The sequence below is a fragment of the Pseudopodoces humilis genome, chromosome 5 (assembly GCF_049639895.1).
Source record: "Pseudopodoces humilis isolate 2021_Gansu_Grassland_sample_001 chromosome 5, ASM4963989v1, whole genome shotgun sequence".
NCBI classification, from domain to species: Eukaryota; Metazoa; Chordata; class Aves; order Passeriformes; family Paridae; genus Pseudopodoces; species Pseudopodoces humilis.
In genome coordinates, this window is record NC_142204.1 from 67,100,143 (window position 1) to 67,119,084 (window position 18,942).

Consider the following 18,942-nt stretch of genomic DNA (forward strand, 5'->3'; position numbering starts at 1 on the left):
TTCCGCCTCCGCATTCCCGGTAACCCGTCCGCCGCCAGGACCCCGCGCGGGGCTGCCCTGCGCGCTGCCTAACCCCCGCCCCTCGGGAAGCGCCGCTCCGCGCCGCCCGCAGCCGCTGCTCTGCCGCCGTCAAGCGGCGCCGCTCCTCCCTTCGCGCCCAGGCGTGGCGGGCCGGGCGCGGCGGGCTCGGTCGGGGCTGCGCTGCGGGTCGGGCAGCGCGGCGGAGGCCTGGCCGCCGTGAGGGGAGAAGCGCTCGGGGACCTCGGAGGGGCGGAGGAGGAGAAGGAGGCGGCGGCGGCGGTGGCGCCGGGCGGGCCCATGTCGGCACCGGGTACAGGTACCGCGGGCACCGACGGGACGGGAGGGCGGTGCCGGGGTGTGTGTGAGGAAGGGGTCTCGGGGACGGCGGGAGGAGGACACAGGGGCCTGGCAGGGGGAGGGGGGTCCCGGAGGCAGAGGGGCCGTGGGGCTCGGATAGGGAAGGCTCGGGTCGCGGTGCCTGAGAGCTCGGGGAGAGGGAGGCCGGAGAGAACAGGAAGCTGCTGTTCCCGAGCTGCGGGTCGTATCCGGGAAAGGGCCCGGTCTGCGGGAGAGCTGCGAGCGGGGATTGGGGTGGTAGCGAAGGAGTCTTTTTATATTTAGTGCCTTGTCTATAGGCCTCTGTTTCGTGGTGGAAAGCGCGTTCCTGCAAGTCTGGCAGCAAAACATTCTCCCCGAGAGGTGTAGAAGCGAAAGTAAAAGTGCCCGGCTGTTCGGCAGGCCTGCCAGAAGATGTGTCAGTGGCCTGAAGTTGTGTTTGGGGAGGTTTAGGTGGGATATCGGGAAAAGGCTCCTCACCTAGAGGGTGGCTGGGCATTGGAACAGGCTCCCCAGGGAAGTGGTCACAGCACCAAATCTGTCTGAACCTAAGAAGCGTTTGAACAATGCTCTCAGGTACATGCATCTCAGGACTCTTGGGAAGCCCTGTAGAGTGCCAGTAGTTGGACTTTGATGATCCTTGTGGGTTCTTTCCAAGTCAGGATACTCTGTGATGCTGTGAACCTTCTGTGCCACTGTGTGGGGGATTTCTCTCTCTCTGCATTACGTTTTTCTTTCCTGTGTGCTGTGTCTCATCTTCCATAACCTGTAAGTTTATTTTCTCCTCATTCACCTGGGTATTTTTCTTATGCACCTTACCTTGCATTAAGAGAACTTTAACTGCATTTCAGTTCTTGAAACTTGGAACCTTCTAATGGTATGATTGCTAGTGATGGAGGAATTTGTTGCTCTTTGGGATTTTTCAGCCAGTCAGAGGTGGGACATCTTGCCTACATTCCTTATCTCCCATATCTCTTTTGTAATAGATTAGTTGCAGAAAAGACTGTTTATGTAATCCATTTAACTTCTAGTGAAAAATCTCATTGTACTTAGTTTAATAGAACTGTATTTCCTTCCCTCGTACTTGTGTTTGCAGGGATGGGGATTCTGGATCATGTTACTGCAGGTTTTGAGAGCAGACTGTTGTTATTGACTTGAGAGGATTGCTTTGAGGGCCAAATGTTGATGTTTGTTCTTTTATTCTGAACTGTGAGTAGATTCAAAGTAGAATACCGTATATTACTCTCTGCTTTCCTCAAGAGTAAATACAGAGATGTTTTTTCTTAAATGTTAATTCTGTATTTCAAGACTATTAAGTTTCTGAGCTCAGAGTATCATGAACCCAGTACCATTCTTTCAAATTCCAAGAAATTAGAATTTGATTATTATTTGATTATTATTATGAAAAAAATATTATATTTTTTTAAAAAAAATAGGAACTTAAGTACAATAAAAATTGACTTAACTGTAAATGAGTCAATGTATGTCAAATATTGAAAAATTAGGTGAAATAGTTCCCTCTAAAAACATATTATCTGTATGTGCTGAAACTGAGAAGGAGTGTTAAATCATGTGCCACTACAGAAATGGGGTGCTAAGAGTCCAAAGGCATAGGGATGTTTGTCTTGTCTCTGTTTTCTCTGTCCTTCATAATTTTCCAGTGTGAGTACTGATTTGTCTCATCTGTTGGCTTATGGAGTTCATGTCATTATTATGCCTTTTCATCAGTACATTCATGTAAATGTGAGATATTAAATAGAAAAAAGTTTCTCTCAATGTTTCCATGCCATCTTCAGCCTGGTTTCCTATGGAAATGAGGCCCAGGTGAGCCAGCTGTTTCCATTTTTCCCTGCTTCCCACAGCTTTTGGGAAAGTTGCTTGTGGGACAGCTCTACTCTGCCGGTCATGGGGGCTCTGCGCCGGCTGGGAGCTCAGCCTGGGTCTGCGCCGCATCAGCCCGGGTGGAGCTCCGCGCCGCATCAGCCCGGGTGTAGCTTGGAGGCAGCGGCCGCACCGCCTCCTCCTGCCCTGGGGCATTTGGTGTCGCCACAAACGAGCTGGCAAAGCCATCGGAAAGGTTTGGGAGATAAGAAGCTGTACACATAGAAGGTAGTGAGAAGTATTGCAACATACCTGTTCTGGAATACAGAACAGAAACTTACTGTAAATGAGATTTTTGGGGGCTTTTTGGACTCCAGTGTTCACTGGGAAAAAATGGATAATACTGCCCTTTTGGTCAAAACCATAATGTGACCAATTATGCTCCATCCCTTTTCTTTTTATCCCATCTTCTCTGGTTTGCTTTTATACAAGCAAACATCAGATGCATTTTTAAAACAGAATTCAGAGTTCCTAAATTTAGCAAGAGCTCAAGTACTGTAATGATTGTGGTAAATGACCTTGTTGTTAAAAGTTACATATCTAGCTGGATATTTTGTTCAGAGTATTGGAATTGTGACATACGGTTCCATCATTTCTTTAAATATAGGCAACCCCTTCCCTCTTCAGTTAAGTTCTGATTTCATAATAATACTGTTTTAAGATCAGTGTTTTTGGAATTCAGTGGTTCTGAGTAGTTTTGAGATATTGAGATCTGAAATTTTATGGTTGTAGACATGCATTAGGGAGCCAAATGTGCTACTGCTTGTTTAAGCAATGCTGATTTGATTTCCATAAATCAGTATCAGTCTCTGTTGGTGCTATTGCCAGTTGCTGCCAGAAGCCAAGTCATGAAAAGGTTCCCCACTGGTAAGTTGTCACTGCCCAGATATGAATACTGATACTGTAAATTTTTGCAGACCATTTTTTTTTCAGAAGCCCTGGACTAGCACCTTAAATATTGTAATACGGGGTTTCATCTGAGTGAGATAGATAGTATATGAATCTGTCATTTTATTGTTTGGGAGATGGCAGAGGGAACGTACAATGTTTATTAAGAAACGTATCTTCTTTATTGTGAAGTCTTATTTATAAACATACTCCAAAATAGTTAATACTAGAAGCATTCTAGTAGATTGGAATGCAAGTGTCTCATTATCCACTCTAAATAGATGCGGGGAATTGGTGAATCGAGCCTATTTTCATCATCCAGAGTAAAATGTTAGAAAGGCGGGGTGGCCATTGGGAATGAAACTGGTGTTACTAATAAAATGATGTGTGCAGAAGGCATCACATGCAGTGGTGTCATATCGGTCCACTTATACATGCATTTAACTTGAAACGTGAATATGTGAAAATTATTTTTAGTTTTAAGAAATTAATTTAGCCTGAAGTAAAAGCCTAGATGGTTCTAATTGCCTCGTGGTCCTGCCTGGCCCACCTGACCCTGACATGAGTCAGCAGAATGCCCTTGCATTCTAGGCTGTAGGACCAGGAGTTAACCGTAAGGCTGAAGGGGGTGAGTCTCCCCTCTCTGTTCACTACTTATCACATCCAGGTGTGGGTTCTCTGTTCCCAAGAAAGGCATTGACACACTGTTGGAAGATCACCAAGAGCACAGGGAGGACATGATATCTGAAGAGAAACAGAGAGAATGGGGTTCTTGATCTGTAAGAAGAGAGGAGAAAATCATGAAATTACTGTCTTAAGAAACCTAATGGGAGAGCATAGTGAAGATGAAGCTGGCCTCTTCTCAAAGCTGTGCAGGGATAGGATGAAAAGAAACAAACACAGTACGGGGCATGGCAATTTCCAGGTTGGTATTTGGGGAAGCTTTTTCTCAGTGTCCCCAGAGAGGACCATTGCTTCTCTCTTCCTGTAGATACTAAAGCCTTTGCCACGCCTCTGATCTGCTTGGATCTCCTTGGAGCACTGGCTGAACTAGGTGCTCGTCACAGTTTCATCCTAATCAAAACTGTCCTGTGATTTTACCCTTTTGTGTTCAGTATGCGTTACCTTTTGTGTCCTTAGCCAAATGAAAGCAAAGCTTAGAGGGCTGGAAAACCCAAAGAGGCTAAAGCTCTTAAAAAAGTGTTGGTTGAATAAAAGGAGAGAGAAATTGTAGCCTTTGATAATTCTTGATAATTGTAGCCTTTCTGATACTATTTCTGTTTGCTCTGCTGGCAGGGAGGTTTGTGCGTACAGCTTAGTCAGCACTGCTCGCTCTTCAGCTGCTACTTGTGCTGAGACGCTGGAGAAATCTGGGGAGGGGTGAGAAAAGAAGGAAGCTAGTTGATGCCTTTTCACAATGAGGATAATCAAGCATTGGAGCAGGTTGGCGAGAGGGGTTATGCAGTTTCTTTCCTTGAAACTGGAACTCTTGTTTGAACTCATTACTGACCCTGCTTTGAGCAGGAGGTTGAATTACTTGAGGTCACGTCTAACCTGCATTATCCTACAATCCTAAGTAGTGGTAGTGGAAGGGGGAGTATTCTTAGGAGATGTGTAGAAAGGTCAATGAGGTGCAGATGCATGCTGATGAATCAAGCATACACTTATTTTTAAGTTTGGGGTACTCTGTTTTCATCAGTCTTTAATTATTTGTTTTTTTCAGATGGACTTGTTTATGTTCAAGATCTTATATTCCTTGAGTTGTAGCAAGGTACTTTTATTCACAATTCATGATGAGGACAACTTTGCAGAACAACACGCTTATAAAATGATTAGTTTTTACCTGTCAGGTCCATTCCTTAGTTCAAGAAAACGTAAATCTTTATTCTGATGAGTCACAGACTTGTGAGTTAAGTGAATATGGGTGGGCTGTGAAAAATGATGAAATATCAACAGCAATTGAAAAGTACTTGTTTTCCTGTGGTTCTGCAGGTTTGCCTGGGTAACACAATGCCAGCTGAGCGCAAAAAGCCAGCAAATATGGAAGAAAAAGAATCTCAGTTAAATAACAAAGAAAAAGAATTTGGTGAAAGGCGACCAGTGAGCACCAGGGAGAAACCAAAAGAAGATGTGAAGGTTGGCATGAAGAGGGAGACCTTAAAAATTCCTGAAGATAAAAAGAAAAAAATGGAAGAGGATAAAAGAAAGAAGGAAGACAAGGAGCGGAAGAAGAAAGAAGAGGATAAAGTAAAGGCAGAAGAGGAGCAAAAGAAGAAAGAAGAAGAAGAAAAAAAGAAACTTGAAGAAGAGGAGAAAAAGAAACAAGAGGAGGAAGAGAAAAAGAAACAAGAAGAAGAAGCTGCTCAGCTGAAGTAAGTTATCTTTTAAAGGTTTAATTGTGCCAAATGCTGGAGTTATGTTATCAGGACTGTGATCAGAGTCATAAGAGATGAAATGTTGGAGTTACTTTTAATAAGTTGCGTGTAGTGTTATCAATTTTATGTGCCTGTCTGGTTGTGCTTTATGACTTCTGAGAGGTTTTGAGTTTTCACTTGTAACTTCTGTTACGTAGGTCTCTGTTATGGGGATTTGATAGTGTTCTGCATGCAATAACCACGGAGAGCACAGTTATGCTTGAGTAAATGTGATTTAACCCCAGCTGACATCAGCCCCACACAGCCACTCCCTCCCCTGAACAGGATGGGGAAGAGAATCAGAAGAGTAAAAGTGAGAGATCTCATGGGTTGACATAAAGACACCTCAAGGGTAAAGCAGAAACTGTGCAGGCAAGCAAGCCAAAACAAGGAATTCATTCCCCGCTTCCCCACCAATCCACAGGACAGCAGGGCTCCATCAAATTTAACAGTGACTTGGGAAGACAAATGCCATCACTCCAATCATCCCTCCCCTTCCTTGTTCCCCCAGATTTACGTGTTGACCATGATGTCATATGGACTGGGATATCCCTTGTGTCAGTTGGGGTCAGCTGTTCTGGCTGTGTTCCCTCCCAGCTCCTTGTGCAGCCCCAGACTCCTCCTTGGTGGGGTGGGGTGAGGAGCAGAAAAGGCCTTGACTATGTGTAAGCCGATCCCAGCGGTAGTAAAAACACCCCTGTGTTATCAGCACTGATTCCAGCACAAATCCAAACACATACCCATACAGGATACTCCGAAGAAAATTAACTCTGTCCCAGCCGAAACCAGAAAAATAGAGAAGCAGAGATGCATTTAAAATGAAGTGCTATTGTTCAAAAATTAGGAATAGAGACTCTTGACAGGTCTGCAGACCATCCATAACAGGAGCAAATCTGATGTGAAAAATGTAATTTCTTTTAATCAGTCACAGACAACTGATGCCTGGATGGCACTTTTCTTAGTGGTAGTACAGTGTTGAAGGTGGCATCTTTAGACCAGTAAAGCTGAGGTTCTGGCCATTCTGAGGTCTGAAATATTTCACTTTTAAGACTGAGGCAATGCCATTGCCAAGTTCTAGCTGGGGCAGATATATTTCACCTATTCCAAATTTTCTGTGTAGTTTCAGTAGTCTGGCAATAAAAGATTTTCCTTAAATGTGTAATACAGTAACCTGTTGAGAGGCTGTTTCCTCTTCTGTCAGAACTTCATCTCCATCTGTAGTAAATGGAGTTTCATGTTTATGTTTTTGAAGTCTGTTGGGATTAATGTGTTCTACGTAGAAATATTTGAGAAATTTTGTTTTGTAAGAAGTAGTACTTGCCCTTTGCAACACAAAAATTAAACGGAGTTTCTGAAGCAGAGGCTTTAGCTTTCTAGGATTAGCTTAGTAGCTATTTAAGAAGACAGTAAGGTGAAATTGTGTTAGAACTGGTTTTCCAACTGTGACCTTTTTTCCTTTGAACTGATACCCTGAGATTAAGGTTCCATAACAAAAATGACTAATTTTTATGTTGCACAGGGAGAAAGAAGAAGCACATCAGCTCCATCAGGAGGCTTGGGAGCGCCATCAGGCAAGAAAAGAGCTCCGCAGCAAAAACCAGAACGCACCAGAGAGCCGTCCGGAGGAGAACTTCTTCAGCAGACTGGACTCCAGTCTGAAGAAGAACACAGCTTTTGTTAAGAAGCTAAAAACCATTACAGAGCAACAAAGGGACTCCTTGTCCCATGACTTTAATAGCTTGAATTTAAGCAAATACATTGCAGAAGCAGTGGCTTCTATTGTGGAGGCCAAACTGAAAATATCAGACGTGAACTGCGCTGTGCACTTGTGTTCCCTCTTTCACCAGCGATACGCTGATTTTGCTCCTTCATTACTTCAGGCTTGGAAAAAACATTTTGAAGCAAGGAAAGAAGAGAAGACTCCCAACATTACCAAGTTAAGAACTGATTTGCGTTTCATTGCAGAATTGACAATAGTTGGGATTTTCACTGACAAGGAAGGTTTGTCTTTAATCTATGAGCAGCTTAAAAATATTATTAACGCTGATCGAGAATCCCACACTCATGTTTCTGTGGTTATCAGCTTTTGTCGGCACTGTGGAGATGACATTGCTGGTTTGGTACCAAGGAAAGTAAAAACTGTTGCAGAGAAGTTTAACTTGAGCTTTCCTCCTAGTGAGATAATTAGCCCAGAGAAACAACAGCCCTTCCAGAATTTGTTGAAGGAATACTTTACATCTTTGACCAAACACCTGAAAAGGGACCACAGGGAGCTACAAAATATTGAAAGACAAAACAGGTGACAATTGAATGTTGCTTTTTGCTTATGAGTAAAAATTAGTTTATTTATGAAATGCCTAGATTTTTTGCAGTATTTATGAACAAAATCTGTTAGCAGTGTGTAGAAGCTGTGTGTTCTGCAATGTTTCTAAAAAAAAGTTCTAAATTTGTTCTGAGTACTTGAAAAGCAGAGACAAAACAGACTCTGAATATCTTTTAAAGGAAAGGGTGGTTGACCTTTAGCTGTAATTCTCTTTACACTGTTTGGTGCCATTTCCTTATCAGCATGCGAGCAATGCTGCTTTCCCAGCTGGTACTGTCCTTTTCCAGTTGGCACAATCTCATTTCTCCCTTTCCACCCACATGTATCTAACGAAGCATATGCCACAATTGCTTTGGCTTGTTTACTTTTTTTTAGTGTATCAGGATGAAGGAAAAAATAGGTTAAATGAAGAAGGTATCTATTACGCTCCAAGGTGGACAAATAGGTATAAAATAAATGTATTAAAATGTTGGAGGACATAGAAAATTTGATAAAAGTGCTTTGAAATATTTATATGTAGTACTAATATTGCAGGGTATGTTTATGCAGACCTTGAGATTTGAATCATTTTATTTCTGCTATGTTCACATTGTTTAATAATTGTTTGCTTTAGAGCATCCTGAATTCTCATTATTGGAGCCAGCCTAAACCCAACTGCTAGTCTTTAAACAGTCATTCCTAATTTCTTCTGGAAGCATTCCAGGCAGATAGAAATGAACACGTTACTGTGTTCTATACTGTGTATAGACATATATTTCAGCTAAAAGTCTGGACATCCATCCAGAGCCAAATGTATGCTTGGAACGCATTAAACTTTTATGTTTCCAAAGCAAGAATCCATTGTGCTGGTGGCTTTTGTGCTGCAGTCCTATCTGGCCTCAGCCAAGTGTTGAATTTCACAGGATTATAAACTGATTTTTGAGGTACTGTTATTTCTACTACCATACTAGTTCAAAGTGCATTATTGACTTAGGTGTATTTTTTTCAAAGTGAATGAATATGAACCTTTATGCTTTCACCATTATTATTGGTTCTGGGCACATTGGTTCTGGCTGGCGTTTCAATGAGTGGGTGTTATAAAGTCTGTATACAAAGTCTGTAAAGAAAATAGAGTGAAAAAAGTTTCTGAGAGGTATAAAATATGTTAAGAAACCAAGAAACAGAAAGAATGTAAATTATCTGGGAGAGAGAAAAATATAATATTTACTTGTACAACTGGATAAAAATGACTGAACAGAGCCTGAGCAGCCTGGTCTGACCTCATCACCGAGCCTGCTTTGAATAAATCTGATGAGGGCAGATAAGGGACCTCTTTGAACACCTTGTCTGAATTATCCCTGTGAACTTGGTTGCAAAGCTTTGTTTTGGGGAAGAAATGTGGAGAGCTATCATTTATCACTGGATTAAGAGAACTCTTGTTATTTCTCTCTCTGAACTTCAAGGTGTTCATTCCTCAATTTTTTCTAAGGAGTTAAAATAAGTTTTGTTAAATAAGATATCAAAAAACTTTCCTGCCAGATTTTATTTGTATACAACATCTGTAACAGATTTGTTGCATTTCCTTGCTATGGAAGTGCAAGGCATGAGGAGAGCAAGACAGATGCACTAGATAGTGCAAAGTAAGAAGTCAGTGAGTATTATAGAAATCTTCCTAAACTGTGGATTTTGGAAAAGTGATTGTGCAGTTGATTTCTTACTTGGTTTTGAATATTTTTTGTGGGTGGTAGTTTTTTTGAGGTGTTTTTGTTTGGTTGGGTTGGTTTCAGTTTTTTTTAGAAAAAACCCCAGTAACCTATTGGCTAAAGCAGTTCTCCGTGTATTAAAAATTGATCCATTTTGCTCTAGTTTTTATTCACAGTGTTACTCCACAATCAATGAAGTGAATAGGGAGTGAACTGTTCCCTTTTGTGCATGAAATGCATCACATGTTTAGGTTATGATGTTTTGTCAGGTAAATAACCCATAAATGTATCTCTGTGAGGAGAATGTGAAATAATTTAAGCTGTACAATTTGGTTGAATTAATTTAAAATTACTGTGCCAAATTAACAGTACTTTAGTGCTGTGTTACCTGTGGAATCATTTATATAAAATTAAAGCAGACTCAAGTGTTGCTGGTTAAGTGGGTAGTTGGGAAAGGTACCTTGATTTACACTTTGACTTTAATATAGACAACAGAGAACCTGGTGATCATTTGGTTACACAGCTGAAGGCACAACAGAACTTGTCAGGCTGTGTCATTGGAAGGAAACACCTTGATTACCAAATTCTGGAGAGAGTTTTCAGAAATAAGTGTAAGCTATGGAAGAATCTTCTTTTGTCTAAATTAAGGATGTTTTTAAGATGTGTTGATCTTGCCCTGTGCTTTGAAGAGACATATAGTAAGACAAGTACAGTGTGCTGTACTTGTAATTGTACTCAGAGGTGAACCATGCTTTTTAAAGTTTGCTTCATTTGCTTTAGCTTCTTTGGATTTATTAACACTTGTCTTCTTGGAACTGAAATTGAGAACTGAAAGTCTTGTACTGTTTTTACAACACTTTGCTTTTTTTGTTTTTTAAGAATAGCACAGTTTCAAAGCTGCTGGTTTAAAATATGTATGCAATGGACAGCAGTCTTCATGGAAAAGCTATGAATTGTCACTTAATGTGTTTCCTGAATCCAAACTGAACTATTGCACTTCACAAATAGTCAGTGGTTATTTAATTTGTTAATTTTTCTTTGCTCTACTTTGCAGGAACAGGCAATACATGTTAAATAATTGGTTTTTGTCAGAGAAATAGTACTTTTGCCAGCATTAATGCTTCTTGCTCTCTAGCCAGACACCTGTGTCCACTTCTGGTTCTGAGCAGAGTAGGGAATTTGGCTGCTCACCCTGTGAATGTGTACAAAGAAGACTTGTTTTACAATTAACCTGGAACAAGAAGACTGATATCCCTCAACTTACATTGCCTTCAATATTTCAGAATACTTATGCCACAAAATGTCTTTTGGCAAGACTGTGAGTGTTTGCCTATTGCATAATAAAAGCCTAATGGTAATGGAATCCTACAGGTGATAATTTAATGATACAACCTGCTTTGGGAATTGTGGCATTTGCACCTTTTTTCAGACTTCTGATGCTTTCATCTCAATGCAGGGTGCATGGTCAGTGGTTCCAGCACTTATAAGCAGTGATTAGCTGACAACAGATTTCAATTTTAAAAATTATTATTTGAAACAAGTATGAATAGTTTTGTAAAAGAAAATAAAGAGCAACTGAAGAAACAAATGTAACTGCTCATAATTTGGACTGATAGCCTTGAAATAACTTGGTCTGTTGGAAAGTTGGTGGGCTGCTTGCAAATTTTTTGACACTCCTGGTGATAATAGCTCATGTATAATCATTTAAACAACACGGAAGTGGATTGTTACAGGTGGAAAGCAACTTCTATCTAGCTTGTTCATAAAGTTTAGTATTTTATTTTACTATGTAAGTATTTTTAGGACTATTGCAGCCTAATCATGGCAAAGAGTAAATGGGCCTTTCTCTTTGGAGATGGAAGCTAGAGCTTCTGTGACTGTACTGTCCTCAGTGGGATCGAAGTTGGAAATTCAGAGCAGTTTGGAAAAATAATTGTGTCACTTAGATGTTTGCTATTGCAGTCTAATGAGAATTGTTACAGTTCACTCAAAGAGGGCAGGTTAGCTTTGCTCAGAGGAATTCCTAATGGTTTGGCATAGCTCAAATATATTTTAAAGAAAAAGGTGGTCTTACTGTAAGTTTGGTTTTTGTAGACGCATTCTCCACTCCAAAGGAGAGTTGAGTGAAGATCGACACAAGCAATATGAGGAATTTGCAATGTCATATCAGAAGCTGTTGGCAAATTCTCAGTCTCTGGCTGATCTTTTGGATGAGAACATGCCTGACCTTCCCCAAGAGAAACCAACCCCTGAGGGTAAGCCAGATTCTAAAGTAGGTCAACAGAACCCTGGGTTTGGCTTGAATGTGGTGGGAAAACTAACCAAACCCTGTTACCAATGTATTCTTTCTGCTGGTTTCATTTCATTTAGGCTTTGCCCCTGAAGGATATCAGCTAATGAATAATACTTTTATGTTTTTAATTAAAGTAATCATGCCTAATATTATGCCTAATATGTAACCATTATATATTCATTACATATAATATATATATAAATATATAAACATGTTATATATTCTGTGTAGTTTTGGAAACCTAAGTAATATCTCTTTAGGTTTTTTTCTGGAGATAGAGTAATAAATGGAAAATTAAAAAAAATTTTAACCTGATCCTTTTCTTTATTATTATGCCGTTTTTAGTGTTTAAAAATTGTCAGAATTTTAAAAGCTGATACTGTTAAAAAATACATTTGAAATATATTTTGGGTCATGATGTTATGAGCAGGAACATACTGTTAAGCCAGGTAAGCCACTAAGTGTGGCTGTCTTGCCTCCTTAGCAAAGTGCAGCTTTCGATGCCTTTAAATCTAAACTTTAAGATTAGTTGAGATGTTGAAATCATGAGTATCTTTTGCCTTAAATTATCTTGAACTTAAAAAGGTGGTGTTTCTTGAATGCCTCTAAATATTAAGTTGTTCTTTTTAAACTTTATTCCTAAAACCCAGTGGGGTACATCATACTCGAAGTGATTACTTTTAATGCTAATGTTATCAAAATCTGTTGCAACTTTATAATACCACATATTGTGCTGCTTTGTTTTTCTTGATTTTACTTCCTCTGATTCTGTCTGTATTTTCAATCAAAATGAAATTTACGATTTTAGGATAATTTCTTGATGTGTCTAATACTAATATTGAATTGTTAAAAACACTTTTAAAGTATGCATTGAAATATTTAGGTGAAAACAGAGTTAGTAATAAATAGTTTAATGCTTTCCTAAAAGGACTCTTAATCTCTAAGGTGCCTCCCCATAGAAGATTATAAATTTGTGTAAATAACTTTCTTATGATTTCACTGTTTTGGCAGAACATGGACCTGGTATTGATATTTTCACACCAGGAAAGCCTGGAGAATATGACCTGGAGGGGGGTATCTGGGAAGATGAAGATGCTAGAAACTTCTATGAGAATCTCGTTGATTTGAAGGCTTTTGTGCCAGCAATTTTGTTTAAAGATAATGAAAAATATTCCCAGAACAAGGATTCCAGCAAAGATGAATCAAGAGGTAGGATGCTTAGATGACTGTTTTCTTCAACATATCTTGTCCAACAGATAAACAAACTTGATGGAAGTAACGAGTCTGTGATGAAATAATTTGTTGCAATCAGGACAGTATACCAGTTTGGATAAATTTTTAGGGATTAAACTAGGGATAGGGATTATATCTGGTTATTAAGGAAGAAAAAAATTAAATGCATTTTAATATTGTTAGAATTGTAAATTTCAAGTAATTGGAGGCTAACCAGTGTGAATAAATACCAACTTTCCTCTGAGAAATGGGAAGAATTTTCCCTTTTTTGCAGATGTTGGTGTTAGGGGTTTTTTTCACTGTTATTTTCTTATTAAATTATTAATGGTAGGTGACTCTGTCAGCATAAAATTTCACTAGATTAAAAGGCCTGGGTGGTTCCTCACTTCTGACACAGCTCTCAGTTCACAACCAGGCATGTGCAGACTTCAGGTACAGTGGGATAAAAAGTCACCATCCCTGGCTCTAAGTGTAACAGAAGATGCATGTGTGGAGAATTCTGATATTTCCTTGTAAGGATTTTTGGATATTGGAGCAGCTTGCCCAGAGAGACCGGAATCTCTGTCTTACTATTTTAAAATAACTGGAAAAATACCTGAGAAATCTGGTGTAAGTGGTATTCATCCATTTTGACCATAAGTTTGAACTGGAGATAGCACCAAAGTCCATTCCAGACTAATTTTGTCTGTGATTCTAAACATGTTACTTGTTTGTGAGTCTATATTTCCATATGATGTGCAATGTTTAGAAGTTGTCACACTCAGCTTTGAAAAATTTTAGAATTTTAATAAGGTTATCTGCCTTGAAATTTATTTTTTTTAAATGAAGCATAGACTGCAAATGCAATTGGAAGGAGGTCTGAAAAAACAGTAGAATTCTGTACATAGTAGTCTCTTGGAAAAATGCTCAGTGTTGAACCAGTGCTGTGGTCCAAGAAAAATACTAGCTATTCTTTTCTGAATCCTTATCAGATTGAGATATCATGTTCAAGGAAACTAATAATATTTATTTCTGCATTTTCCTTTTTTTTCTACATCTGTGTAAAAGGTTTTCCATTAAGACATTAAAGAGATGTAGGTTTAGCAGCATTAGTCTTCCTGTATTCCAATAATGACTGTGTATATTTAACAATTTCTTAGTATTTATTTGATATTTCTACTTAACTTGTAAATAGATTCAAAAGATGCCAAAGATAATAAGGAAGCAGCTGGGAATGAGGATCTGGAATTGGAGCTGGAGAACCTGGATATTAATGATGATGCGCTGGAGTTGGACTGTGGAGATGAGGCAGAAGATCTTACAAAGAAGCTTCTTGATGAGCAAGGTAAAAAGAATTGATTTAAGAATTCTATTTCTTCCTGATTTTTTTTTTAACTCAATTGTTTTAGTTTGTGGATTTGTAGAGTTCATTCAGGGGAATTTATTTATTTGTTTGTTTATTTATGAAACTAGTAGCTAGAAATTGCTAGGACTGTGATAAATATTTTTGTAATAAGTCATTCAGATAGAAGTGAAAATTATTTTACAGATGTTTATGCAGTGAAAATTGCCAATTCTTTCACATAGCTTTTAAAAGTAAGCAAATATAAAGGCAGTTGCCTGAAAAGTGACTACAAAGAGGAATACTTAACTAAACATTGCAAATGCACTGTTTGGGGAATGTGTTCATAAATGATTGTATTTCATAGCTTAAAGATGTCTGCTGTTTGTTTATTTCCCTCTGTTAGAACAAGAGGATGAAGAAGCCAGTACTGGATCTCATTTAAAACTCATAGTAGATGCTTTTCTTCAGCAGCTTCCAAATTGTGTCAACAGAGACCTCATAGACAAGGTACAGTCATAGTTTCAGGTTTTTGCCCTCTTAAAAGCCATAATGCTAGATCAAATAGATAGGAAATAAAGATTTCAAGCTTTGGAGTCTGACAGTAGCTGAATTAATTTTGTAATCAGTCAGTATTCCTCTCAGTGGACGTGTTTTCTAACTATGCCAGTTCTAGCCAAAACTGAAGATTTTTCTTTATGGTTATTTTTAAAGCAGTTGCATGTAATAGGAATAACTCTGTAAAAGCCATGTTGAAACACCAGTTTCTATTGCTTTCTTGAAAAACCACTGCATTAAAGTGGAGTATTGCATTAACTTTCCTCTTTATAGGCAGCAATGGATTTTTGCATGAATATGAATACAAAAGCCAACAGAAGAAAACTGGTACGAGCACTTTTCATAGTTCCTAGACAAAGGTAAGAATGGAAGGGGACCAAGCTGGATCCACCCATTTATTATTTAATTTAGCATGTGCATGTATTTTTAAAACCAGTGTATATTCCATTTGTTTATTTCTCATGTGCACTTTCGGAGTGCACAAAGGAATATTTAGAATCAGTGATCCACACCATGATATTTTGTCAAAAATTAAGGATTTTAGTAAGGATTTTTTTTTCTTGATATTTGGTGTTTACAGCAGTTCTCTTTTCATTACCTTTTTTTTTCAAACTATGAAAATAACAGCAAAACCTTCCTGATACCAAAAAGGGAAGATTTATTTCATGCAGGACGACTTGTTTTTTGTGTTAGAGCCTGTGGACAGTTAGAGCATAGTTTGGAAGAAGGATTTCTTGTGATATCATAATTCTGATGCAGTACATGGCCATTATAATAGCCTTGTGCCTTCTGCAACAGCCAATTCTAGGCCAGCCACTTTGAGCCTGGCTCCTTTTGTCTGTGTACATCTGCCTGTGTAAAGCTCTTGCTTTCTCCTTGCCTCTGTGTAAGCAGATTTCCTGCACTTACAGGAAGAGCCCTGCTTCCAAAAATGGTTTTAAATATTCAAATAAAAACATTGAATTGATTGGAGGAATCATTTATTTTGCTGATCTCTGGTAAACTTGAGCCTTAATTTCACTGAGGTGAAATTATGAAGAAGTTGCTTTACTTGCTTCACCTTGCCCTGTTTCTCAAAATAAGCTGTTTCGATGCTGCATTTAATTTAAAGTGAACATGCTCATCTTGGAATTCTTGTTAAGAGTTTACACTGCTTTGATTCCATTACCTTTTAACACTGGGGGGAAAAACATAGCTTGAGTTTCTGTTTTGTCTCAACACATGTGTAGACTGGCTTTGAATTAACAGACTTTGGTGCTTTGTTTTCCTAAAGTTTAATCACTGCTTGTGCTGTGTTTTCAACCTTAATTTAAAGGTTAATTTAGCCTATTTCTACATCCCATTTATAATAAGCATCTGCTGTGCTAATAACCCTGTTCCCTTGCTGTGTGAAAACCAATGGTTTGTTTGCTGACTGAGGCATTAACCTGACTCCACGGTGAAACAGTGCAGATAATCTTTCATTCTCATGTGTATTCTTGCCTCTAAAACTCACGGGTTTGGCCTCAGTGTTTGGAGACTTTGACAGAGGCCTGATTGTGCCTAATGTGAATTAATGGCAGAGAAGGCTGACAACTGATGATCTTCTGTGTTAGATGGAAAAAGGTGCTCTTCAGCCCAAATGACGGTTGTAGATAAAGTAATATTTCTGTTCATCAGCCTGCTGGTAATCAATGAAATGCATCAAAGCACAATGTGAGAAGAATTTCTTTTTCATAGCTTAGAGCATCTGCAGCAATGTTAATCAGCAGGAGCACTTAGACTTAACGTCTTCAGCTCTGCCATAATAGAGAACTTTCCATACAGTAATGTTTGTACCACTGCCCTGTATTGTTTCCTGGTGCTGTAGGTTCCAGATTGCTGAAATTGCTTATTAACTTTTGGAACCTCTTGGAAAATCCTTTATTCTCTTTGCATAATCTGCTAAATTGTGCTAGGTGACAGTGATCTGGAGGAACTTGCAGATGTGCACAGCAAAAGGAGGTACTTTCATACAGGAACAGCATGATAAGGCTTGTAAATTCAGCAGTGTGATTTCATAGATGGCATGAAAGCAGAAGTTAAATTCCTGATATATTGCACTGTTAAAAAATGTCTCTGATCAGGCTGTACTATGAACAGAATTAAGAAACTCCTAGAAGCACACATAGTTTCCTCATTGCCATCTGTTGTCTTCCCAGTGGTAATTCCATTGCCCTACAGATTTGTATTAAAAGTAATAATAATTTAAAAAATATTAACTTTTCTGATAGAACTCACCAGAGCAGGATAGATGGTGGGGTTGCCTCAAGGAGCTGTTACTTTTGTGATGGTTCTGGTCTCCAGTAGTTGGAACTAACATTGAAATGAATGACTCAGCTGATCCTCTCACTGCTGGTCTTTAGTTATAAATACGAATTTTTCCTAATACTAAGAAGCATTAAAATTTGATATATAATTCTTTTTTAATTCCTTTTCCTGCTATCTGCAGTGGGACCTACTTGACTAGTGAATACTTGAGTTATCTTGATTCTTTTAAGATCTTAAGTTCAGTTGTGTTTATGTGTCTGCTTTGGTGACCCCGTCTCTGGACCACTCAGCTGGAGAAACAGGATGTTGACAGACCTGCTTGTTCTGAACACAAGCATTTGGAATGTAAATACCAGCTGAACTGCTTATAGATGCAGACAGTTTGAAAGGAGAACCTATCCCAATATTTAAGTAAACTGTATTGCTGCAACTGGTAAAAGGGCAGTTCTGCTGTGTCTTCAAATCAACATTCATAATTCTTTCTGATACAGGAAATTCTATATATTCTCTAACACATTGCTTGGAGGCTTTGTATACTGTGCAGTAATGATGATTTTGCTCTGTGTATCACTTCACTGAGCTGTAATGATATGGTTTTACTTTCCATTATTGTCACATACTTGTTTTCACTAATCCAGGAATTTTTGCAATATCTCTCTGGGATACTGTGGGAGAAGAGTGTTTGTTGTGCTAATGTTTTTGGGGAGGGTGTTTTGTGAAAGCTTCAGAGGAGCAGTGTCCTTGAGGATGCAGATAAATTAAGCAGTATGTTTTCCAAAAGCATTTAGTTTCCAGGCATATCAGTTAATGCTATTTAAGTTTAGCTGCTTTATTTGCAGCCATAATGAGCTATTTCAATGATAGAATAAGTTTTCTTTCTTTTCCTGAGATCACTTCTGGGAAATGTGCAGGCACAACAGTTGCATCAAGAAAGTGTAAAACTGTTTTTTTTTTGTTTGTGGTGTAAAATGGACACTGTGAAATCAAAGTCATTATGTAGTGTTGCCAGGGAGCTTTCTTGCTACCACTAGGGTTGGATAGATTGGGACAAATGAAGATTCTTCAGGACAGAAAACTTAATTTGACAAAAAAGGCCGTTTCTTCCTCAACTCACTGTAAATCAGTGTTAGAATACATCTTTGCCCTGCTCTGTTGAATACTGATGAATGGATCACATTTACATTTTCAGCTGTGATTTGAACCTCCAACCCGACAGAACAGAAGGCCTTTTAAAAGGATTTTTCAATGCCAGTATACGAGTGGCTTTCACATTTGCATTGGAGAATTGATTTAAAACTAAATATTAGCCTTTTAATCCAAGGCTGCAGACAGTGATTTAACCCATACTGCTCAGAGCTTTAGGACTTTTCTGTGGTTCTTTGCTGTCTAACTGAACTGTCTTCCTATACACAGAATTATTTAGGTTTACCAGAATACTGCAATTCTATAAATTATTTTCTTTTACTTTAATATGAGAAGTCTGAAAACTATTCTTAGACTTTAAATTCTAAACAATTCTAGAAAAATGTTAAGTAGGATATAGGGACTGTTGTGGTTTATGATATTTTTTGATGTTCCTATCTATGGTGAAGTTGCAAGTTTACCTGCAGTAAGAGATCAGTTGTTCATGTGGAGGTTTTTAGTGTTATTTTTGGTTGTTCTTAATTTAGAAGTTAGCTGCTTCCTAAGTGTTAAATAGTTGT

At 38.8% G+C, this 18,942-nt stretch overlaps 1 protein-coding gene across 4 annotated transcripts in view; it reads left to right on the plus strand.

The window, feature by feature from the left end:
* The first annotated feature begins 202 nt into the window (after nt 1–202).
* UPF2 (UPF2 regulator of nonsense mediated mRNA decay) overlaps nt 203–18,942 on the plus strand; it is a 52,498-nt gene continuing 33,758 nt past the window's right edge. Inside the window, exons 1-8 of one of the 4 annotated variants that reach the window (XM_005526056.3) lie at nt 203–337; nt 5,119–5,498; nt 7,060–7,839; nt 11,640–11,800; nt 12,850–13,047; nt 14,246–14,395; nt 14,799–14,902; nt 15,224–15,309. In XM_005526056.3, coding sequence (XP_005526113.1) covers nt 5,137–5,498; nt 7,060–7,839; nt 11,640–11,800; nt 12,850–13,047; nt 14,246–14,395; nt 14,799–14,902; nt 15,224–15,309 — 1,841 coding nt within the window. In that variant the 5' untranslated portion in view covers nt 203–337; nt 5,119–5,136. Of the gene's footprint in view, nt 338–651; nt 934–2,311; nt 2,467–3,754; nt 4,052–5,118; nt 5,499–7,059; nt 7,840–11,639; nt 11,801–12,849; nt 13,048–14,245; nt 14,396–14,798; nt 14,903–15,223; nt 15,310–18,942 lie in introns of those variants that run through there. The other 3 variants (XM_014255205.2, XM_088055062.1, XM_014255206.2) reach the window with 3 other exon arrangements.